The sequence below is a fragment of the Pinus tabuliformis genome, chromosome X (genome assembly GCF_031772625.1).
Source record: "Pinus tabuliformis cultivar Carrire ecotype Pingquan chromosome X, CPIR1, whole genome shotgun sequence".
Classification (NCBI taxonomy): Eukaryota; Viridiplantae; Streptophyta; class Pinopsida; order Pinales; family Pinaceae; genus Pinus; species Pinus tabuliformis.
The window spans coordinates 1,281,934,063-1,281,960,015 of NC_142308.1; the positions used below are offsets into that span (position 1 = coordinate 1,281,934,063).

Below are 25,953 nucleotides of genomic sequence, written 5' to 3' on the forward strand. Positions count from 1 at the left end.
GAATCGCAAGTTTGATAGCTATTTTCTGCACAATGAAAGCGTCCCAGGGGTTTTTCAGGGTGCTGAATCCAAATATGCAGTTAAAAAACCATTTTAACTGCAAGAAATCAAGATTTGACTTCAATTTCTTCGCCGGATTCCGTCACCGGAATCTTCAAAAAGTCGCATTATAGACAACTCCTATGTTCGTGATGTCTAGCTGCTTCTTTGCTGTGAACTAGAGTAAATCCTAGAGTGTGCTATGATTTCAGGTCTGGTATTTGTTCCAAAAAGATCGAAAGCACTATTTCCAAGTATCCCATCTGATGGCTTTGGAGTCTATGTATATGTTATTGATGTCCAGCTTTTTCTCCGTTGTGAACCAGAGTAAACCCTGGAGGGCTATGATTTCAGCTCTGGTATTTGTTCCACTACCCTATTTCAGTGCAGGTGGTATAATGTGCAATTATCTGGTTTGAGGACCACTCCACATCCACACATTCCCTTTTGTTTTTTAGTATGAAAAAACGTTATTTGTATTAATATCAGAGAGAGGTTTACAAAATTCACAGATTGTCTGGCAATCACATGCCAAACCAAACATTAACAATTATAATATGTTCAGAGTGTTTCATCAAAAGAGATATCCACCTATATACAGTATAAGGAAAGATCAAAAGTATTGGAAACTGTGTTGGGTAATATCGTTATGGATAGAAAATCAGCCCAATACTATAATCAAAAAAATAAGTCCCTGTTGTTTGAGCCGAGACCACAGCTAAGACTGCAGCCGAGCCGAGACTACAGCTAAGACTGCAGCCGAGACCACAGCAAAGATAACAACCGAGACCACAGCGGAGACCGCAACGTGTCAAGAGTCGAGACTGCTACGTGTTCACAGCATGCCACTGAGCTAAATTAGTGTCCTCGGCAAGGTGTGCAAACAAACTCCCTTGTCTGACGGTGTATTCCTTTTGCATCTCGACATTTCGGTCTTTAGGAAGGGGGATATCATTACACAGGAACGTTTCAGAACACTGAGCTACACGCCTGTTTTGTCAACTATGTTTGGGGTTTCTTTGCCATAGTTTTTACCTGTAATGCTTTGGAATCCAGTTAGTTCTATATAAGGGGTTTTTTTCTGCCATATTTCTACTAGTTTTGTCAACTATTTTCGGGGTTTCTTCGCCATAGTTTTTACCTATAATGTTTTGAGATCCTGTTAGTTCTATATACGAGGTTTTTTCTGCATAATTTCTACTTGTTTCGTCAACTATTTTTCGGGGTTTTTTTTCGCCATAATTTTTCCCTGTATTGTTTTTCCCTGTAGTGTTTTGAGTCAGGGTTTATAAATCCTTTGCTGTTCAGAATTCCGGTCTCACGTTTTTGCGGAAACATATGGGAAGTAACAGTACTACTTTGCCATAAGATGAAACAACGGGGATGCAAGATCTGCGGTCTGGACGGACAATAGAAGGAGCTTTTTTATCCTTTTGACAAACAAAGGAGGGAATGACCTGGATGGTTATAATCAACAGTGGCGTCTAGCAGTAAGGTATGCCCTGAGATTAATTTCTTCCAACTGGAAATTATAGTTTGCATGTCTCTCTGTATTAATATTAGAAAATTCATCTGTTTAAAAATTCTGTTTCTTGAACTGTCTATAGGCCATCATTTTTGGCATTGGCTGTTAGATATCTGTATCATCTCCCATCCATGCCTAGGTTTCAGGTTCAGAATAGGAAAATGCTAGTATAATTATAAAGTATGTTACTGTTGTTGCATTGTGTTTCAAAAAATATATAAGAAGTTATCAATTCGGCTCTATTACATCCTCAGGAAAGATATCATTTCGGCTCAGCTATATTATGTTTTCTCTATGGCTTTTTTACCAAAGTTTTAGTCCAATCCAGTGATAACCCCCTTACTATCCTACGACTAGATTATCTTTGGTTTTCAGATACCGCTGAGCATGTCTATTCTCTCTGGTTATTTGGATGACCAGGAAATTTCTTAGGTGACATTTCCCTTTTTTTTTGGTGGGTAGGTGGGCACGTGTCAAAGGACAACGGCCACATGGTAGGCAATCGTCACTATCCCTTATCCCTACATTCTCACCACCAAAGTCTTCCACTGACGTACATTTCACATCCCCATACTTTATTTTGACATCACACATTCCTCCCCAAGTGGGTGGCAGTGGTGAAAGTACACGTATATACGCATTTATTTTTGGCTCAATACTAAAAAGGTCATCTTTTTAAATCATGTCAAAAATGCTCTTATAGGGAATATAAATCTCACATGAACATTCCCCTCGTAGATCGGGGACGCGTCCTTTCCAAATTTAATCTCTGCCACAATCCGAATCTCTGCCACAATCCGAATCTTTTTCATCATCTGTCAGATCAGCTGACACCTTGTTCCTTACCCTTCTCTGACTACTGACAGATTACCTGACTATTCACGAATTGTCCTACCTGGCCTCTCTCAGGTCTGGGACCACGATGGAAATTACGTCTGACATGTCTGCGTCATCCACTTTGGTTCGCGCAACAATTGAAGCGGAAATGCTCCACATTGGATCTCGCATCCCGGATGACCAGCATTCTATGTTAGGTGAATTAAATATTTCCCGATTTGAGACCTCTGTGGTACAATATTTTTGATTCAGTCATCGGAGTTTCCACAGTAAGAGAATTGTTCTGCCAACGTTTCAAACCCCAACCGGGATCCATCATCAGGGCCCTGATGATGGATCCCGGTTGGGGTTTGAAACGTTGGCAGAACAATTCTCTTACTGTGGAAACTGATGATGGATCCCGGTTGGGGTTTGAAACGTTGGCAGAACAATTCTCTTACTGTGGAAACTCCGATGACTGAATCATAAATATTTCCCCTTCAAGCCATCCAGCACGTGCTTATTAGGGTGGCGAACATGAAAAAACACGACGTAAACAAAGGCAACGTCCTATTAAAACCATCCCGTCACCCCCTAATCAACTTGGAAAGTGCGACCCTTGTGGATAGAATCATCAATTTACAGAAACGCGCATTAATTGGCTGTTGGCATTTTCCTGATATGGAAGACTCCCAAATGAAGAATTGGCTTGGTACAAAGTGGAAATCCTTGCTAGGATATATCCCCACGATTGTTAGACTTATGAAAAACTGGTACAGTTTCCATTTTCTGAGTATGGAGGATCTTGAGACAATTAGATCTATACCATGGGTTCATGGTAAAAGCTTCCTCGCTCTCCACAACTGGTACATTGGATATAATCCACTGCATAATACCCCTTCCAACAAACTCATATGGGTAAAATTACCTGGCCTTCCGATTGAATTATGGACAAAGGATGCATTAACAGATATTGGAAATGCCATTGGGAAATTTGTTTACGTGGACCCGAAATGTCTAGGGGCAAAGGACAAAAGAGTGGCCTAGATCCTAATTGAAAAGGAATACCGTGGTGGTTTTCCTGATCACATAAACCTTCAATGGGGAGACATTAATCTTCAACAGAGGCTAGACTTTTGGGGGGTACCTTTCCGCTGTTCGACCTGCCACAGAACTGGACATCTACAAGATCAATGCCCGTTCCGTTCGGGAGGTCGCCTACAGGGAAGAAAGATTCCAAACAAATCAAAGTTGGCTTTTTCCGAGAAGGAACAAACAGAAGTTGATAGACTAAAGATGGCGTCATTCCGGAAAGCGACAAATCCAGGTAACTCTAATTGTACTTCTCCCCATATTTCTCCTTTTCCAAACTCTAGGGGAATATCCCCTTATACTGTTCCATCTTCGCCCTACTGTCCCAGAAAGTCTGTGTCACCACCTTTGGGATGTCCAGCTCATCCTAGCTCTCCCCCCCCTCCTGAGCCTATACTTTTCCAGGAAATTCCCGCCCCTTTACCATCCCCACACCCATACTACAATGTCCCGTCAACATCACACATCACATACGTACCCTCTCCCACACCCTCCCCTAATAGGGCCTCACGCCAATCAAAAGGCAAAGAACCTTGCCTTTCTGTTACCCCTCCAAATTCTCCCATCTCTACCTCTCCTAACTCAGTGGGAGGTGATCTGGATTTTCTCCTGAAAAAGAAGACTCTGGACCTGCAAACCCTCACCATTCACAAACCTGTTTCACCTGGGTCCCCTCACATCAGCGCAACCTCAGCTGGTAACATTACTGTCAGGTGGAAGCAAAATAGGGGCAGCAGACATTTTCACGGAAGGAAAAACAGTAACTCTCTATCCACAACGATGGATCGTTTTCTTATAGATATTCTTATAACTGATCTTTCTTCACATGGGCCTCTTAGAGCAAGGCAGCCTATTGACCTTTCTCCATGACTCGTATCATGTCTATTAATATCAGGGGGCTGGGAGTGGATCCAAAATTTTTAGCTCTCAAAGACTTGTTTCTTTCCTCTCACTCTAATCTCATTCTCATTCAGGAGACAATGCATGGTAGAACTGAAACTGTCTCATGTTTTAGGAAAATGTTCCCATACTGGCACATTACGGCCACGGATTCCACTGGCCTCTCTGGGGTTCTTGCTGCTTTATGGGATCTAGCCTGGGTTACGGTCAAAGCCTTTAGATGTTTTGTTGGTATCTTGCTTGTGGCCAATTTTTATGGCATTCTTGGTTTCATCCATATACTTAATGTTTATGCCCCTTACAAGGACCGTCTCATTTTTTGGAATTGTTTTCTCTCATCTGAAATAATGGAACTAGACTCATTAATGATAGTTGGAGATTTAAACTGTACTTTAAGCTGTGATGAAGTTTGGGGGAGTGGTAGGAAGGTGGACCCTTTGGTCGGCCTGCTTCAAGACGCCCTTCTTCATTACAATTTTGTAGATGTCTGTCCATCAAAAATAGCCCCCACATGGGATAATGGAAGATCTGGTCCGACTTATCTGGCCAAACGACTCGATCGTTTCTTGCTCCATGATAATTTGTTGGAACGTCTGGGCATACTAGATACAGATATCTTAAATTACTTCATTTCAGATCATAGACCCATCATACTGCAATGGAAAAACTCTGGAATCCAAAAAGGTTTTCCTTTCAAATTTAATAGAACCTGGTTGGATGACCCAGAGTTCAATGATCTTGTACAGAAAACCTGGGCCTACCGCTCTCCTCTAGCCAGCGACTCCCCTTCTCAGCACCTCCTTGACAATTTAGTCTCCCTTTGGAAAATAGTAGAACTCTGGCAAATCTGGAAGCTAAAAAAAATAGGAAAGCCGTGGAAGACATTCAAATGGAATTGGATAGGATTGCCTCTAGGATGACAGATCAATGTCTTCCCTTAAAGTTTCGCTTTCGCATAAAAGAACTGGAGTTTAAGAAAAACAAATTACTGGCCATCGAGGAAGCCACATGGAGACTAAAAAGCAGGGCTATATGGCTAAAAGAAGGTGACCGAAATACCAAATTTTTTCATAGATATGCAAATCAGCGGCGGAACATTAACACTATCTGGGAGATTAGGGATGAGGGGGGAAATAATTTTTACTCTCAGGAAGATATTTGCAATGCAGCTGTAGGATACTTCCAGAAATCCTACAGTAGGAATGAGAACATTAAGGCTGAAGATATCATCTGGGGAATTGACCCATACCCCACCATGTTCAATGATGAACAAAATGATGAATTTTTCAAACCAGTTTCTGAAGAAGAACTTTTAATAGTAATGAAATCATTTAAGAAAGATAAATGTCCAGGCCCGAATGGATGGACGATCGAATTATTCCTCCACTTTTTTGATCTAGTAAAGAAGGATCTTCTGAGTATGGTCGAGGAATCCAGAATGTCGGGTAAAATTCACCAATACATATCATCAACCTACATTGCCCTCATTCCAAAAAAGAAATATGCCAATACCTTCTCGGATTTTAGACCTATATCTTTGTGCAATGCAATTTATAAAATAATCTCTAAGATCATTGCTGGCAGATTTCGAGGTTCCCTTTCAAACTATATCTCACAGGAACAACATGGTTTCCTAAAAGACAGACTTATTCATGATGCAGTTGCAAACACACAGGAAAGTTTGCACTCCATTCACACAAAAAACTTGATGCTGTGATTCTGCAAATTGATCTAAAAAAGGCCTATGACTGTCTTGATTGGGGTTTCTTAAGATGTGTACTTACCAAAATTGGACTCAATCATTCCTGTACAAACTGGATTATGGCTTGCATCGAGAAGGTTAATTTTGCCATCCTTATAAATGGACATCTTCTTTCTTTTCCCCTGCTGCTAGAGGTTTGAGACAGGGATGTTCCCTTTCCTCGTTACTGTTCATCCTGGCAATGGATTGCCTAAGTTTGCATATAAAAAGGGTTGTCTTGGAGGGTCACTACCGACCTCTGATGATCAGCAAAAACAACTACATTTCACACAGTCTTTTTGTTGATGACATCCTGATTTTTGGAATGCTTTGTCGTTTCACCTGGATATGTCTTTTTAACATCCTGAAGAATTTCAAAATGGCTACAGGTTTACAAATTAATGAAAGAAAATCTATTATCTATCATGGGAAATGTGACAAGGAAATCATTGACTACATTGCAGAGCTGTATAACATAAAAGCAATTCCTATACAAGAAGGAATGAAATACCTCGGATATCACCTTAAACCCTCCTGCTACTCCAAAGCAGACTGGCAATGGATCACAAATCGCTACTTTAAAAGAATATCAGGTTGGGAAAACAAGTGCCTGTCCATGGGAGGAAGAGTTGTACTTGCACAATCAGTTTTAGCACAACTGACTGTTTATTGGGCTCACCTTTTTTATATTCCTGCTAGCATTATAAAAATGCTAAATAGACTGACAACAAACTTTATTTGGGGAGGATGTAAAGAAAAGAAGAAATTTCACTTAACAAAACTTTCTAACATTACTCTTCCAAAGGATCTAGGAGGTTGGGGGATTATGAATCTTCGGAAATTTGGAATAGCCTTATTATGCAAATCCTTATGGAGGGGTATATACGGAGAGGGCATTTGGAGTAGGTCCATAAAAAGAAAGTATATGGGCAACAAAGACTTTACATTCTGGTACAGAAAAGGCACAATAGGATCCATTCATGGCTCTGCTATCTGGCAAAGTTTCCGTAAAATATAGTCTTTCTTCCTACAAAATCTCTCATGGAGTTTTCAGAATGGGAACAGAATGTACATCGATTTAGACCCTATTTCTGGAGCAGGGAAGGATTGCTCTATTCCACAACAAATTATAAATGTCTTTCATCGTATGAGCATCTTTGTTTGGGGACAGGTCATTGCAGGCTGGCAGGGACCTTCTCCCATATGGAAAGAAGCTCAAGAGTTGGGTCTACAAGGACAGTTGGCTTTCCAATGGAACAAGACATTGACGATCATAAGAAATATTGGTATCTGCCATACAGAACCACAAGACTATCTCACTTAGAAGGGGGAAGGAAAATATAAGTGTTGCTGAAACCTATTTAACCTTATCCAAGATCCAACCTTCCCAAACAAGACATCAATTCCTATCTTCATTATGGAAAACAGGAGCCCCAAGAAAAATCATTATTTTCTCCTGGCTAGTTTACCATAATAAAAAATTCACTTGGGACAATCTGCAAAAGACTCAATGGAAAGGGTCGGGTATCTGTTTAATCCGCAAAGCTGGATTGGAAAATAATGAACATATTTTTCTTCATTGCAACCTCACCTCTCAGGTATGGAGGAAACTACCATTTTTACTTGGTTTCAGTTTTACTATGCATTCTTCATTAAAAGACTCACTCGAATGGTGGAGCGTGCAGAAGGTTTCTTGGAGATCCATCCCACAAATTGTTATATGGACGATCTGGAAGTGGAGGAACAATGTTCTGTTCCAAAACAAACAGGAAGATTTTTAGCAAATAACTCACAAGGTCATCTCATTCTACAACAATTACATGCCACAACTCAAACAGTATAAAAATAAAACCAGTGGACATAACAATTTTTTGCTGGAATACCTAAGGAGATTCTTCGACGGGGCAGCACAAAATGGAATATGTGCCTGTGGTATCTACATTTCCATGAACGAACATCAAAAAATCAACATTTACTGGAACGAAGGGAAAGGTACCAATAACAAAGCAGAGGCAATGGCACTCTCGGGTCTCTTATGTTTCAGTGAATTCCTAAACATTCATGATCTGCATATTTATGGAGACTCTAAAATCATAATTGATCATGTCTTAGGGAAATTTTCCATAAAAAATCCCCACCTTACAAGATGGATGAAAAGAATTGAGTTTTTCTGGCAAGTACAAAAGGGTTACTCTATCCAACATGTGGACAGATCACAAAATGAACAAGCTGACAGTTTATCAAAAAAATGGCTATCACTTGAGACGGGTAAATGGTACATAGATATACTTCTGGAGGAATTTATCCTCCCAAGAACATAAATCTAAATCCTTTTTCCTATGTCACACATTCCCCTTTGTTATGCACCATCAAACCAACATCAGTGGGAGGGTTCTCAATTTCACCTTGTGCTGATTTACTTCATAGTCCATGGAAGTGTCCTTCGACCATGTTATGGATTTTAAGCAAATACTGTTGTAATCAATGGGATTTACATCAAAGATGAAATGGTTCCAAATCTCCCACATATTGTATATTGGCATGAAATTGTTACATTCAGACCAGTGGGACATCGTCTGTTTAACGTTTGAGTATAAAACCACAGAGAATTCCATATAATGTGGAATGTTCTTTCATATCTGGGCAGTAGGGGGGCAGGGAAAAACCAAATCTCCCACATATTGTATATTGGCATGAAATTGTTACATTCAGACCAGTGGGACATCGTCTGTTTAACGTTTGAGTATAAAACCACAGAGAATTCCATATGATGTGGAATGTTCTTTCATATCTGGGCAGTAGGGGGGGAGGGAAAAAAACGTGTTAGGCTGATTCAGAACAGTCTCTACAGAAGATGCAGACTCCCGGGTCATAAAATCCTCTTTTGAGCAGATTGTCCCATGTCAATACTTTGTTTCTCCAAACCAGCTAGCAAACATAATTAATTTGATGCGCATTTTTAATTCCCATATCTTATTCAACCAAGAGTAATTCCCATATCTTGTTGAACCAAGAAGTCCGCCGGAGATTGTATTTCATAGAAACATAAAATCTGTAGGTTTCAACAACAATGTGCATATGGTCACCTTCAGAATTGTAAATGAGGCCAGATTCGCTGAGTGCCTAAGTGAAATCCTGCCATTTGGTTGCGTGGAGTCCAGACAGCCTCATTTCAGCTGCATCCTTCCATATAAGACAGTGGTTTTGATAATGCCTTATGGATTGACGGAGAAAGAAATGTCCATTCCTGTTAATGATGTTAAAAATATGTCCCTGTAAATTCAGCTCTTGGTCCATGGCTTTTATAGTATCTTAACCCATCAGGATTTTCCAGCGAGGAGCTACAACAATTCCTTTTTTAAGTTATTAGCATAGCAAGAGGGATCTTTTACTCATAAATTTGATCACGACATTTCTACATATTTTCCCAATAAAGGATTGTGATAATCAAATTTCATTATAACTTGAACTTTTGAATAAAGTGATATGATATGTTTACATATATTCCTAAAAATGGTTTGGCATAGTCAGAGTTCTCAAACAAATTTAGTAACATATAATAAATTCAACCTTTCCTTTGAGCGGATTTATACCAAAACGAAATAATGGATTGTGATAATCAAATTTCATTATAATTTAAACTTTTGAAGAAAAGGATATGATATGTTTACAGATATTCTTAAAAATGGTTTGGCATTGTCAGAATTCTCAACCAAATTTAATAACATATAATAAATTCAACTTTTCCTTTGACTGGATTTATAATTTTATATTAATCTTTTTAAGACTAAACCACTTCATTTTCGTTAATAAATTCAAAATTCTTCCTGACATTATTTCTTACAACTTTATAATAGTTCTTGCTATGGTTAAAAGAAGCTAGTTATTTAAAAGAATATATAACTAAAAAAGTGACATCATTAAAATATTTCTTACAACTTTATAAGAGTGCTTGCTAATCTTAAAAGAAGCTAGTTATTTAAAAGAATATATAACTAAAAAAGTGACATCATTAAAATATTTCTTACAACTTTATAAGAGTGCTTGCTAATGTTAAAAGAAGCTAGTTATTTAAAAGAATATATAACTAGAAAAAGTGACATCATTATAATAAAATAAATTTATGAGAATTTTGTAATTTTTAAAATATTTTTTTAATCAAATTTTTATTTAGATAAATAAAAAATAATATAATGTATAAATTAAATTAAATATAAATTTTAATTTTTTTGGTTAAATTAGAAAGATTATTGATAATATAATAGACCATATAAGTATAGTTTTAAAATATATTTTTTTTAAAAAATCATCAATAAAATTATTAAATATTTTTTATTATATTAGATAAATATAATTAAAATAAACAAATTTTAATGTTTAATTTAATAATTATTTAAATAACCAATATAATTTCTTCCAAAAATATTTTCAAATCATCATAATATAAATCACAAAATTTGATAATATAATAGACCATATAAGTATAGTTTTAAAATATATTTTTTTTTAAAAATCATCAATAAAATTATTAAATATTTTTTATTACATTAGATAAATATAATTAAAATAAACAAATTTTAATATTTAATTTAATAATTATTTAAATAACCAATATAATTTCTTCCAAAAATATTTTCAAATCATTATAATATAAATCACAAAATTTGAATTTGAATATTTAAAAATATTTAAATATTTTTTAATTTAATATATATAATTATATATATATCAACTTTTCCTTTGACTGTATTTATATTAATTTTTTAAAACTAAACTACTTCATTTTCGTTAAATTTGAATATTAAACCAATTTAACATTTTAGTCAATATTTTAATAAATTCAAAATTCTCCCCAACATTATTTCTTACAACTTTATAATAGTTCTTGCTACCGTTCAAAGAAGCTAGTTATTTAAAAGAATATATAACTAAGAAAAAGCGACTCATTAAAAACAACTTTATAATAGTTCTGGCTACCATTAAAAGAAGCTAGTTATTTAAAAGAATATATAACTAGAAAAAGTGACATCATTAAAGTGACTCATTAAAAACAACTTTATAATAGTTCTTGCTACCATTAAAAGAAGCTAGTTATTTAAAAGAATATATAACTAGAAAAAGTGACATCATTAAAATGAAATAAATTGATGAGAATTTTTTAATTTGTAAATTATTTTTTTAATCCATTTCTTAATTAAATAATAATTTATTTATTTTTTCTTAGATATAAATAAAAGGTTACTTATATAAATAAAAAATATTATAATGTATAAAATAAAATAAATTAAATATGATACATATAATTTTTAATTTTTGTTGTTGATTTAAAAGGATTATTGATAATATAATATAGCATATAAGTGTAGTTTTAAGGTATTTTTTTACAAAAATTCATCAATAAAATTATTAAATTATTTTTATTATATTAGATAAATATAATTAAAATATAAATAATTAAAAAATATTTAAGTATTTTTTTAATGATGATGATGATGGTTAACATCCACTAAGACCAAACTTTGATCTATCAGATCTAAAGAAACGAATTATTTAGTTTGATTTAAGATTTTATTCCTATGCTCAAAAAGCTTGGAGAGAAGCCTCCCGAGCTCACTGTAATTTTGACAATGTAAAAGGCTAGGAAGGTCAGTATTGCAACAAAGATTTTGAAACTGAGATCTAATGTGGTTGTACATAGGGCACTCTAAGAGGAAGTGATTTTCATCTTCGATGTTTGTATTCTCACAAAGATGGCAGAACCTTTCCATCCATGGTGTTTTAGGAACTGCCCAACGACCCGTTTCACTATGGAGCTCATGAGAGTTCGTTCTAATCTTGGCTATATTAATTTTCTTCTTTGAGTTAGTTAAAACAGAGAGATACATTTGATCTTCTAGGGTGGGGTTGATGACCTCCTTATAATATCTTAATTTTCTTTTAGCTACTAAATATTTCTCACACCATATTTTTTCTTTGAACTGAGAAGTAACAATATTTTTAATGTTATTAATGTTTTGCAATGCAACATTTTCGTCAATCTCCCAATGGTTTAACCAGGCCCTAGTGTCTTTATGCCAACCTCATTTGAGCCTTAGGTGGTTTTGGCTGGAATTTAAAGCTAGCTTAGGAAGTCTATGGTCTCCTATGTTATTGAGTTTGTGCTTGTACAACAGAAGCCTAGTCATAGCTAGGCTCTCGATGGGGGAAAGAGCCACTTCTATAAGGAGAATAGGATAGGGTGTGTTGCTTTTAATTTTGAGGTTATACGTTATAAAACGCTTTTGGATTTGCTCAATCTTTCTCCAGGATTCTCTAGAGATGCTACAACCCCAAACCTCACATCCATATAAGATAACCGGAGTGACTAAAGTTTCAAAGAGGAACTTATTTCTATCCCACATTACGAGGTTTGTCGTTTTACAATTATTTTCAAGACCAAAATAAGCTTTCCATCCCCCATTAATCCCTTTCTCAATGTTATAGTTCTAGTTGAGGTTGTGATGAATATTAATACCTAGGTACTTGTAGGAAGACACTTCCTCCAGGTTACTATGGTCATACATAAAATTAGCGTAAGTGTCCTTTGTGGATTTGATAATCATAACTTTTGTTTTGTCAGTGTTAACCAGCATACCCATGGTAGAGCAGAAATCCTTAAGAAGTATAAGTTGCTTATCAAGATCAGATAGGCACCTTGCAAGAAGAATAATATCGTCAGCATAGAGAAGAAGGATGATGACTATCCCAGATCGTGCCAACACATCCTGCTTCCTCTAAAAAACCTTCTAGCTTGTCGATGTAAATGACAAATAGGGTAGGGAAGAGGGGGCAACCTTGTTTAACTCTGATATTACACTTAATATCCTTCGACCACCCCTCATTTCTCTTTAACTTGGCAATTACATTCTCATATAACCTTATAGTGGAGCTCTCAACTCAAAAGGAACCTTTAGCTCTTCTAATCTGTTCCAAAGGTTGTTTCTAGGAACCGTATCGAAAGCCTTTCTAAAGTCCACAAAGCAACAAAAGAGATTGGATTTATCATTGTGGCATTCCTCCACAATGATCCTAAGCATAACAAGGTGGTTTGTTGTTGAGTGCTGCTTTCTAAAACCTGCTTGGCCTTTAGCCCGTTTACCTTCACTTTCAAGCCATATGCTCAACTTCCTTTCCAAAATAATACTATATAACTTGGCTAGGAGAGGGTTGATCATAATTATCCGATAATTAGAGGGGTTATTTGTATCCCCACTTTTAAAAATAGGGATAATGAGGCTTGGAGTCCATGGTTTAGGGAACCCTTGTTTGACCACTTGATTGAAAAGCTTGTGAATGTGGGGGATGAGGACAGGACCTCCAATTTTTAAGATTTCCGCCTAGTAACCTTCAATGTCCTTAGCTTTCCCCTTAGTCAAGCGATTAACCCCAAAATCAATGTCTTCTAATGAGAAAACTTCTTTCATTGTGAGCAGGTTTTTAAAGTTATCCATGACATTTGGAGATTCATAAAGATTTTTAAGATAGGAATTCCAGTTGTGTAAAACAATTTTATTATTATATTTAGTTTTCCTAGTTAGAATCTGCCTCCAGAATTTCTTAGGAGCTACCTTAGAGAGGTGTAAGAGATTCTCTTGTCTTTTACGAATATACTGCCTTTTTTTCTTTTTAGTTAGGGCTTTGTATATTTTTATCTTGCCAATTTTAAGAGATTCATCAACAACTTCCTTAATTTCTCTCCTCGCACTTTTACAATCTTTGTCATACCATGGGTTGGTTTTGCTATTTCTTTTATTACTTGAAACTTCAATTGAGAACTTGTTAATAGAATATGAGAGGGTTGTAGTAAAATTATGATAGAGATCTTCTATGTTGTCTATACTAGATAAAGGAAGCAAATTAGTTTTTAATTCATTTAAAAAGAGATCTTTTTTATTTCTATAAAAGATTAACTTCTTTTGGCTGTAAGGATTATCTTCTATGGGATCTCTATGCATGACAAAATTGAGAGTTATAAGTAAAGGCCTATGATCAAATTCAGGCTCGTGGTCATTTAAGATGTCAAAATTTGTTATTTCGTTGTATAGAGGGAGATCGGAGATAACATAGTCTACCACGCTGCTACCAAGCCCATGGATGCAGGTCATCTAGCTAGAATTGGGCCACTTCTTTAGACCGTTGCAAATTATGAGATCTTGAGCACTATAGAGCTTGACTAGCTCCGACCCAAACAAATTCTCCCCGAGGTCTTCAGAGCTCCTTTTGTACCGGCTAGCCAGAGGAAGGTCTTTGTCTAACCAAAGAGGATTAGGGTTGGAATGATTGCTTAGAATAATAGCTTGGTTGCTTGAAGTTCGAGCATTAAAGTCACCCATTAAAAGGATATTGCCTTCATTCCTTAGGCTATAAATATCATTCTCTAAACCATTGTAAGGACTATTTTTATCTAGATTCTTTTTCTTATAGAAGTTAGAATTGATGGGGGGAAATAATAGATTGCTATGTAGGTCTTGTTATCATAAATGTCAGCAATTTCTATCCAACTATATTGGTTTTAAGGGTCGCTTTTATAAATCCTAGCATGGGGAGAGATGTTCTTCTTAATGTAACAAGCTATATCCGCAATGCCTCTATGGGAGAATTGCTTATTCCAGGTAGACCATAACGTAAATCCATCTATGTTAGGGATCTTAGATTCTTCGTGCTCCCAAGTTTCAACAAGCAAAATAATATCAACATCATTCGAGATCTAACTTAGCTTGAGGGCTTTGTTCCATGGAAAGCCCCTACAGTTCCAAGAAAGAATCTAGAGCATGTTGAATTTCTATTTATTATTATCTTTTTGGTTTCTATCTCGAATAATGGCTTTTCTATTTCTGATTATTGCCCATTTTCCTTCCTTCGTAGATTCCTTTCTCGAATGAGATCTTCATTTATAAATATCCCCGTTCCTTTTAGACTTGAGGTTTTACTAAGTATGTCATACTTATGGTCAATAGAGCGCACCTTTATTCGGATCAACCTTCCTTTATTCTCAGTTAGTTTCCCCAACCTTGTTGCTTCTATGAGACACGTTGTTTCAATTTGTAATCTGTTATGTAATTCTGTCTGGGTTATGGCTAAAGTATCCTTGTCTACTTCCTCTTTAAACTAAAAATTATAAGGTTCAAGGCCCTTTTGTTATGCTCATGGTCTAATTCTATCAATTTTTTCATTTCATCTTTAATTGGTGTAATATCTAATTTACTTGCCACATTATTTAGAGTGAGGCAGCTATTAATCTTTTCTTCTAGCTCTTTAATCACGTCCTTCATTTTAAGACTCTCTAAAGTATCATCATTTACTTGCTGGGATGTTTGGTTCATATCTTGGTTTTGTTTTTCTATGACCTGCAACCTAGTCTCCATTGCCTCCATCTTATTCTCCAATAGTTCTATTTTTTTTTTCTATTTGTTATTTTTTTTTTCTATTTGTTTTTGGATCTTGTCTTCAAGAGATGTGAATTTATTTTCCAGCATGACTGCTAACTCTATTTGTAGCTTGACTTCTCTTTCTTCTCTACGTTTCTCTAAATACTCTATATACTCATAGAGGCTCTGTAGAGTAACTGTGTTAGGTCTACCCTTGAAAATCTTTGGTAATTGTGGTGAATTATTCATACTTGAAAATATATGAGCAAATATGTATTAGAAAAATATAAGGAATGTGTACACTTGATATCAGCAAGCCAAACCACAGACACACGTGCCCCAAATTGTTTTTCTATTACGCAGCGAGATCGTGAATTATTACCACAGAGAGATCGTAAATTATGACCGGAGAGATTGTAAATTATTACCGCAGAGAGATCATAAATTATTACCACAGAGAGATCGTAAATACATCACCCTAAATTATTACCGTAGATAAATTGTAATATATATATATATATATATATATATATATATATGAGTTTTAGAAATATAATTTTTTCCCAATTAATTTATATTGTAATTTTTCAATTTAATTGGTATTGTAATTGTTAAATAAAATTATATATTAAAGAATATTGATTTAAATTAATATATATAGATAGATTTCAAAACTTTAAATTATAATAATTTTTTCTTAACATAATAATATATATTTGATTATAATTTAAGAATTATTACTATACAAACATTTTAAATTTAAATTATGATTTTGATAAATCATCATTATCACTATCATCATAGTGATATTAAACTAGAATAAAGTATTGACTTAATTTTAAATTTGTTTTTAAATAGGATTGCTAATAATTTTTTTGGAATAAAGTATTTAGATTTTTAAGTTAAAAGATTAATTAGATTTTAAATTTAATAATTATAGTAGATGAAAGTGATTTAATCTTTATTGAATATCCATAAAATATTTACCTAATCTATGGGATTTATCATGTATCTAATGTAAATTTTTTTTTTAAAGTTGTTTTGAAGCATTGATATTTATTTCTTAAAAATTTAATATCTTAAAAAAAATTAGTTAAATTTTGAACATTAATTTTAAAAAAGTTATGTCTATTTTAGAATAGAGTATTTAGATTTCTAATTTAGTAATTATATCAAATAAAAGAAATTTAATATTTATTGGATACCATAAAATATTTTTTTTCCCAAGGAAAAATTGTAATTTTATTAATGAAAACAAAATTACATGTTGGAGATGCTTGAAAGCATTCTATCATCTAGTCAAAGGCTGATGATCATAAGTTCATACAAAATTTCATACAAAATAATCAACTAAAAGCAGATGAGAGGAAGGGTTAAACTTTCCTCTATTTCCTTTTTTCAACCATTCACCATTCTCCTTGAGATGGCGTAGATGGGACAATGGCTAGTTGATTACCTTCTTCTATTCTTGAATTTTCCTTATCTGAATCAGAATTGTTAGATGCATGATGATGTTTGTAGCTGCTAGGGTCCTTTACCTCTGGTATCCTTGCTAACTGTGTCATAGTGACCTGTAAATCAGTTGGTTCTTGTGTTGCTTCCCTCTTGCCATCTGTTTCTTACAAATTCTGATTTTCCATATTGGGAATGGGTGCTTTTTCTGCTTCATCCTCTTCTTCATCTTACTCATTTGGGGGAAATTGCCATCCTTTGGGCTGCTTTCCCGATTTCTTCTTCCTCTTTGATTCTTTCTTGGCTTCAGGGCACGTGTTTTGTAGATGTCTTGTTTGTCGACATATTCTGCATCTAAAGGTTGTGTTCTCGAAATCACATAACTAGGTCTAGCTTTGCTTGTTGTGGATCAATTTTATGTGGTCCGACAGGCCTTTACTAAGGTCCACTTCCATGCATATTCGTGCGAACGTATATATTCATTCCTCCATTCTTTGTCTATATGTTTTTATGTATCGTCCTAAAATAGTCCCAATGCCTTCTAGCACTTGGTTATGCCAGAAATGTAGAGGAAGGTTATGAAGTTGAACCCAGATCAACATTCTGGATACAATCATGGTGTTTGCATCAAAATATAGGAACCATGGACCTTCCTGTAGTATAGCTTCTCGATCCTCTAATGATGCAAAATTTACAATGAAAAAACCTTTGGAGCATAGGTGTATTTCACAGTTTGTTGTCCAGTTTGTGAAAATCCAATGAAAGAGATCCATTGGTTTTGGCTAGAAGTTGTTGAATCTGCAGATGATGGCTTGTGCTTCATATGTTGTGCAAAGATCAATTGTTTCTGGAATGTTGATGTTTAGTTCTGGGACATAATTCATTTTCTCTACTATGTAGGGACTCGACATATTGTGTGTTTGTTCTGTGTGGGTTGTATCTGCTATTTTTCCCTATTGGATGTTTATGTAGGATGATCCACCATTTATATGTTTGTGGTATGGTTCTGCTCCTTTTTGTAAGCTAGAGCCAACAATATCTCATGTTCCCTTTTACTTACTAGATCCTGTTGCTCTACCTCTCAATCTCAGGTTTAGGATGATGGTGGATGTGGAAATGATGTGGTATTATCCTGCATATATCTGCCACCACGGATCCAATTTTGAAGGTGTGATGGATAGCTAAGATTTTGCATGATGTTCTGCTTCAATAGTGAAACCTTCTTTGAAGCCTGTACCCATACTAAGGAATATTTTCCATCAGATTTTTGAGAGAAATTTGGAATGATTTATGATCCTCCTAATCTAGGGAAGCTTGAATATCGAGGTCTGGATTAGAGTCATATGTGATTTCTAGTTCTTGTAGTGTAGACTACATTACAGGCACAAACGATGACTGCAGATGTCTTGCATCACTGTGTTCAATTATATGTGAGGGAAGATTTGATGAGAGTCACTTGGAAGTCCTCGATATAGATCCGGAACCGCCTTGAATAGAGTTAGTTGCGCTCAAACTGTAAGGAAACCGCAGATCTAATATGGAGGATCTAAGTTTTTTAGCATACCTTACCTCGTTGATGCACATCAATGTAGACAGTGGTGTAATAACATGCATATCTACTCTAGACGACCTCTGTGAGAACAAATTTGATATGTGACAACGATTCTTTGAAAGGACTATTTGTCCTTCCCACAAGATTTGAGCAAATATATCCCCAACGGTGAATAATGTGCATCCCCAATATTTTGATGATAGATTCCAGCATGTTTGTCTGATACGGCAGAAAACCAAAGAAAAGAATGGAAGGAGGAGCCTTGCCATAGTGTTTTTGGTTTAGATCTAATCCTAGACAGTGAAACAAAGAAAGATAAGATGACCCCATCTCGATCGCAGACAAATTGAGGTTTTGATCTTTATTTCAGATGTATTTAGATGATGATTGCTTTGTCCCCTAACCCTACAGAGTAGTAGCTCTAGAGCAACCCTTCTAATTCGTGTTTGAGAGATGCCTCCCCTCTGTCATCGGTCTACTCAATTGCAGTGAGCATTGTAGCCTAGGCACATGTTGTTGAATTCCCCTTCCATTTGGCGCAAAAATCCTTTCAGATCCCCTATGTTGTGAGGGACCGTTGGAGTAGATCGACCACCGTCGTAGGGTTTGATCACTCGCAAGATTTATTTTCCTCCATCCCACCCTCAATCCAAACAATAATACCATAAAATATCAATATGTTTAATAATATTATGGTAATATGTTAAATAATATGATAATATTATTGATATTGTGATAATATGTTTAATTATATGATAATATTATTATTTTTAGGTTTAATATTAATTTTAGGGTTTAATAATATGGTAATATTATTGATATTATAAATAATATTTTCTCCCCATGGGATTATTACTATTATAAATAGAAGAGATTAATATTATAATTCACCAAATGGAATAATATCATACATAATTATTAATATTAAAAACCTAAGGGATTAATATTAAAAACCAATGGATTATTCATATTATAAACCCAAAAGATTAATATTAAAAACACAAGGGATTAATATAGTAAACCCAAGATGTCTAGGGCTTAATATTGTAAATATCAATGAGTATTGTAAAACCACATGGGTTGGTCCAACGTCACATTGTGACAAAGATTGTTTTGATATGAAAATCAATCATGGTGAAAGATGGCCAACCATGGTCCAATGTCATATTGTGACAAAGATTGCTTCAATATGTAAATCAACCATGGTCAACCATGTTTATTTTAGGGTTTATAATATTTATCTTAGGATTTATATACCTTGGGTTTATAATATTAATCCCTTGGGTTTAATATTACTCCTTTGGGTTTATAATATCAATCCCTTGGGTTTATTAATCTAAGGGTTCATATTTGTAGGGTATAATATTATTCATAGTGTTTATAATATAATCCTAGGGTTTAATATTTCCTAGGTTTTATAATATTAATCTAGAGTTTAATATAAATCCCTTGGGTCGATAATCATGGTCAACCATGGTTCAATGTCATATTGTGACAAATATTGTCTTAATATGAAAATCAATCATGTCAATCATTATCAATCATCGTTAGCCACAATCAATCACGGTTAACCATGATCCAATGTCACATTGTGACAAAGATTGTCTCAATATAAAAATCAACTATGGTCAACCATGGTCCCATGTCACATTGTGACAAAGACTGTATCAATATAAAAATAAACCATGGTCAATGCCACATTAGGGCATATAATATTTATTTTAGGGTTTATGTACCTTGGGTTTATAATATTATTCCATTGGGTTTATAATCCCTTAGTATTAATCCATTGGGTTTGTAATATCAATCCCTTGGGTTTATTAATCTAAGGTTTCATATTCCTAGGGTATAATATTATTCATAGGGTTTAGAGTATTAATTCTTGGGTTTAATATAAATCCCTTGGGTTTATAATCATGGCCAACTATGGTCAATAATGAATGAAAATCAACGATGGCCAACCATCGTCAACCATGGTTAATCATGGTCAACTATCGTCCAATGTCACATTGTGACAAAGATTGTATCAATATGAAAATCAACCATGGTCAACCATGGTTATTTTAGGGTTTAAATATTTATCTTAGGTTTTATATACCTTGGGTTTATAATATTAATCGCTTGGGTTTATAATCCCATAGGTTTTTAGTATTAATCCTTTGGGTTTATAATATCAATCCATTGGATTTATTAATCTAAGGGTTCATATTCCTAGGGTGTAATATTATTCATAGGATTTACAATATTAATGCTTGGGTTTAATATAAATCCCTTGGGTTTATAATCATGGTCAACCATAGTCCAACATCACATTGTGAAAAATATTTTATCAGTATGAAAATCAACTATGATCCAACATCGCATTGCGACTAAGGTTGCTTCGATATGAAAATCAATCATGGTCAACCATGGTCCAATTTTACATTGTGAAAAATATTTTATCAATATGAAAATCAACCATGGTCCAACATCACATTGTGACAAAGATTGTCTGGATATTAAAATCAATAATGGTCAACCATGGTCCAACGTCGCATTATGACAAAGATTGTCACAATATGAAAACCAATCATGGTCAACCATGATCAGCCATGTTTATTTTAGGGTTTATATTATTTATCTTAGAGTTTATATACCTTGTGTTTATAATATTAATCCCTTGAGTTTATAATACCTTGGGATTTTAGAATTAATCCCTTGGGTTTATTATCCCCTATGTTTATAAGATTAGAAAGTTAGATATTACTAATAAAATATATTTACTTTTTCTTCATAAAGAATATAGGAAAGAGAAATCTAACTAATAAGCATGCCCACCCCAGAACTAATTAATCAAATGAAAGTCATCCACTTTAAATTTTGTGAAAGAAATAATAACTTTATATTATTACTCTTTATTCTAGACCAACCATTGCAATTTTAATGACTAAAATATATTAAGTAATTAATGACTTGCATTTGCTCCTTTTAAAAGGCATGATCCATCTTTCTACCCTGGTAGGTTCTTTCAACAATTTCTTGTTATCTTCCTAGTTCATCAAATGGCATCGTCCTTGTTTCCTCTTATGGCAATAATTTTTAGGACAATGATCTTAGCTAATACTGGAGGCTTTATAGCTCTTATACTTATATTCATGCTTGGAGGATTTATTCTCCCTAGAAGTTAGCATTTTTATTTATTTCAAATTCACGGGCATTTAATCTCTCCAAGAAATATTTAAGATTGAAATCTAGAAAATCTTGTTAAACAAGACAGGCTTTACTTGTCACTATAACCATATGCTAGGCTTCTAGTTTTAAACAATGAAGTATAAGTTTCCAGTAAGATTGATAATTGATTTTTGTGCCAGAGAAAATCCCGAAATGGTTGATATGGGGTTACTGGTGTTCCCCTTTGATGTATGCAGAAAATGCAATTTTAGTGAATGAGATGCTTGCTCCTAGATGGATGATAGTAAGGCTTTAACCTTTTAATGCTTTAAGATTTCCATGAAAGATTGTGGAAAAGATAGAAATAATCTAACTTGAGTTTCCTTGAAGAATATTTTTAACTATGAAGAGTATTTCAAATCCTTTAATGAAAGTGACTAGTGTCATGGAACCGTGTTGGCCTCTCAGAGTGCAGAGAATACCACAAATTTGGGTGTTTCTGCCCTGAAGAGTTGTAACATCTTTCCACAAGCATATTGGTACTGGCTAGGAGTTGCTTCTCTATTGGGATTTTCAGTCCTCTTCAATGTGCTTTTTACTTTGGAAAAATGTGAGTTGCTTCTCTAGAACAATATATGTTGTTCTCTATGTGTTCATCCTTTTTTAACCAAATTCTTTCATATATGAAATAATGTGGAATTTGTTTGTGCATAGCTCTTGGGAAACCTCAAGCTTTCATATCCGAAGAAGAACTTGGAAAAATGCAAGCCCAAGAGAATGGTACCAAGCAAGGACATAATAGACAGTCATCGAGATCAAGGAGAGGATCTTCCGTAGATGACAATAATGCATGTAAGACAACTATTAACCTAGTCTGGTTCAGAGTTTGATGAACAGATTAAGGGGAATAGATGGAGCATGAACTCCATGATTTTGAGTTATATAACAAAGTCTTCATTGCTTCGTTATGCAGATGATATGTAGATCATAGGAATGAGCAACCAATCAACTAATCTAGAAGGAAATGATTAGTTGGGTTTGGAGGCTGCAACAAGAGTTCTTCCGAAGCGAGGAATGATTCTTCCATTCAAAGCACTAGCCATGTATTTTGAAGATGTCAATTACTGTGTTGATATGCCCCCTGTATGAATTTGAGCCCTAATATTGGTCTATTATGTGATTCAGCTATTGCCATTTTTTGTGGCTTCTCTTACCTAAAAAGTTTGGCTGAAAAATATTGATTTTGTCTTCAGGAAATGAAAGATCAAGGAGTGACTGAGTATTTGCTTCAATTGCTCCGGGATGTTATAGGGGCATTCAAACTTGGTGTTCTTACAACATTGATGGGTGTTAGTGGTGCTGGGAAGACAACTCTCATGGATGTCTTAGCTGGAAGAAAGACTGGAGGATACATTGAGGGTGATATCCAAATCTCTGGATTTCCCAAAAAGAAAGAAACATTTGCTCAGATTTCTCGTTATTGTCAAAAGAATGATATACATTCTCCACAGATTACTGTCAGAGAATCCTTGTTATATTCAACATTTCTTTGTCTTCCAAAGGATGTTGACAAAGAAATCAGAATTGTAAGTCTACAACTATGATTTTCTCTTGTCTAATAGTGTTTTGTTTTGACATTATGAAAAATTGTCATATTACTGATTTGCAATAAATTCCTATTTGTAGGCCTTTGTTGATGACGTCATTGAACTTGTGGAATTAGACAATTTAAGGGATGCACTGGTAGGCTTTCCAGGTATATCTAGATTATCAACTGAACAAAGGAAAAGGTTAACAATAGTTTTGGAGCCTGTTGCAAATCCTTCTATAATTTTCATGGATGAGCCCACCTCTGGTTTAGATGCTAGAGCAACTGCAATTGTGATGCAAACTGTGCGTAATACAGTAGACACTGGAAGGATTGTTGTGTGTACCATTCATCAACGTAGCATTGACATCTTTGAAGCTTTTGATGAGGTAAACCAAGGTTTATGTGCTTAAATAACTTATAACGTTTGTTTAAAAGTTCAGTATTGATTTCTAACTTACAATGATGGGTTCAGATGTTGTTGATGAAAAGAGGAGGGAAAGTCATTTTCTTTGGGCCACTAGGTCGGAATTCTCATAAGGTTGTTGAATACTTTGAGGTAACAACTTGGGAGATTGTTGTAGTCCTTAGTAAAGGAATACTTTTGAATAGAGCACTACTTCTATACAACTCAAATGTGAGTTGATATTCTTATTTTCATCCCAAAAAACTGCAGGCTAATCCAGGCATACCAAAGATAAAAGATAAATACAACCCAGCCACATGGATGTTGGAAGTTAGCTCTGTTGCTACCGAACATGGTTTGGGGATAGACTTTGCAGAGCATTACAAGAAATATTCCCTCTATAAGTAAGCATTATAGTCATTAATATACCCTCGAGATTCTCTATGCATATGATATCTAGCATTACAATAAGTCTACAAGACACAAGGTTATCAGCTTCTTACTCACTTTCTAACATTTTCTCCTCTTTTTGGCAATAAAGCTGGAACAAAACATTGGTAACAGAGCTGAAGTCTCCATCTCCAGAAGCAACGGATCTTTACTTTGCAACCCAGTATTCACACACATTCTTTGGACAGTTCAATTGTTGTTTGTGGAAGCAATGGTGGACTTATTGGCGAAGCCCTGACTATAATGATGTTAGATACTCCTTTACACTTGTCTGTGCTCTGCTCCTTGGAACAATCTTCTGGAAGGTTGGCACAAAACAGTACGTACCTGAGATTTAACTCCGCAAGATAGATTACTGGCCAAAGTATCAAGTTGTTTGGATTGAAAAAGCACATAAATGTTTACTTCTCTTATTTTGTATGTTATACTCTTGCTCTTCTTCGAAACTAATAAATAGCTTTGACTGCATATCAGGGACAACAACAATGATCTTTTTATCGTGGCGGGGACCTTGTATGGAGCAGTTTTATTCTTGGGAGTTAACAACTGTTCAATTGTGCAGCCTGTCGTTGCAGTAGAGAGAATTGTGTTCTACAGAGAAAACGCTGTAGGAATGTACTTTGTATTGCCTTATGCTCTGGCTCAGGTTAGTCATATTTCATTGTTTCATTTTATTCTCTATCATACTATCCACATTCAAACTCTTTATGTTCTGAAGATTGCCCATAAAGCACAATATGGGCCTATGTCATTTCCAATTCAAGAGCAAGCTTTGGGATCAATGTGCCAACATCTTTCCACTAGCTTGTATTAGGATGGCATGGTGCTTCTACATTATAGGGTACCCTTTGGATTTGGGTATGAGCCAATTCCAGGTTTGGAGTTGTCCACTGTGTTAACACCATCAAGCTGCATTCTGGAAACTATTCAATTCTCCTATTCCTATGAATTTGTCACATTTTTGCAGTCACATAGTCAGATCGGATTCCTATTTGCATATGTACTCTTTGATTAAAAACAAACTTTAATAGGTGGTGATCGAGCTTCCATACATACTTGGCTAGACAATTATGTACACTCTTATTGTCTACAGTATGGTCCATTTCGACTGGACAACTAAGAAGTTTGTGTGGTTCTTCTTCCTGAACTACTTCACATTTCTCTATTTCACCTATTATGGGATGATGACAGTCTCCATAACTCCAAACCAACAAGTGGCTTCAATAGTAGTTGCAGTTTTCTAGTCTGTTTTCAGGATTCTTCATTCCTAAACCGGTATGCAACATGTTTCTTTCAACTAAACCTTATTATCTCATATAACTAGGCAAGAACATCACACATATCTATTTCATTTTGAGCAAGTGAAGCTAACAGAACAACTTACTATCACTAGTTCATCTTAGTAATCATATTGTCATGATGGGTTTCTGGATGTATGCAGAGAATCCCAAAATGGTGGATCTAGTACTACTGGATAAGCCCGTTTACTTGGAGCATCTATGGTCTCATTGTATCGTAGTATGGAGACGTTATAGACCCTCTGGAAGTATTGGGTTAGGGAACGGAACCACTGAATAAGTTCATGGAGGATTACTTTGGATACAGGCATGAGTTCTTGGGTGCAGTAGTTGAAGCCCTCGTCAGATTCTCAGTTTTCTTTGCATTTATATTTGTGTTGGGCATCAAGGTATTAAACTTCCAACGAAGGTGAAAGGCAAGGCAAAGGCATTACAAAATCCAAAACCCTGGGATTGGGCCATTTGAGTTTTGAGTTGTTTGCCTCTCATTGGATTCATGAGAAACTTGACTATCTTGATGGCAAGTTCCCTATGGTA

The 25,953-nt window shown here is 35.1% G+C and overlaps 1 protein-coding gene across 1 annotated transcript; it reads left to right on the forward strand.

Annotated features, from left to right (window-relative positions):
* The first annotated feature begins 1,313 nt into the window (after positions 1-1,313).
* Positions 1,314-25,370, forward strand: LOC149144724 (ABC transporter G family member 42-like). Its single transcript, XM_089448236.1, has 9 exons — positions 1,314-1,534; positions 22,389-22,526; positions 22,648-22,817; positions 22,928-23,260; positions 23,361-23,651; positions 23,738-23,821; positions 23,939-24,072; positions 24,210-24,437; positions 24,593-25,370. The coding sequence occupies exons 3-9, from the start codon at positions 22,749-22,751 to the stop codon at positions 24,930-24,932; spliced, it is 1,479 nt and encodes a 492-aa protein (XP_089304362.1). The 5' UTR covers positions 1,314-1,534; positions 22,389-22,526; positions 22,648-22,748; the 3' UTR covers positions 24,933-25,370.
* Positions 25,371-25,953: the final 583 nt, after the last annotated feature.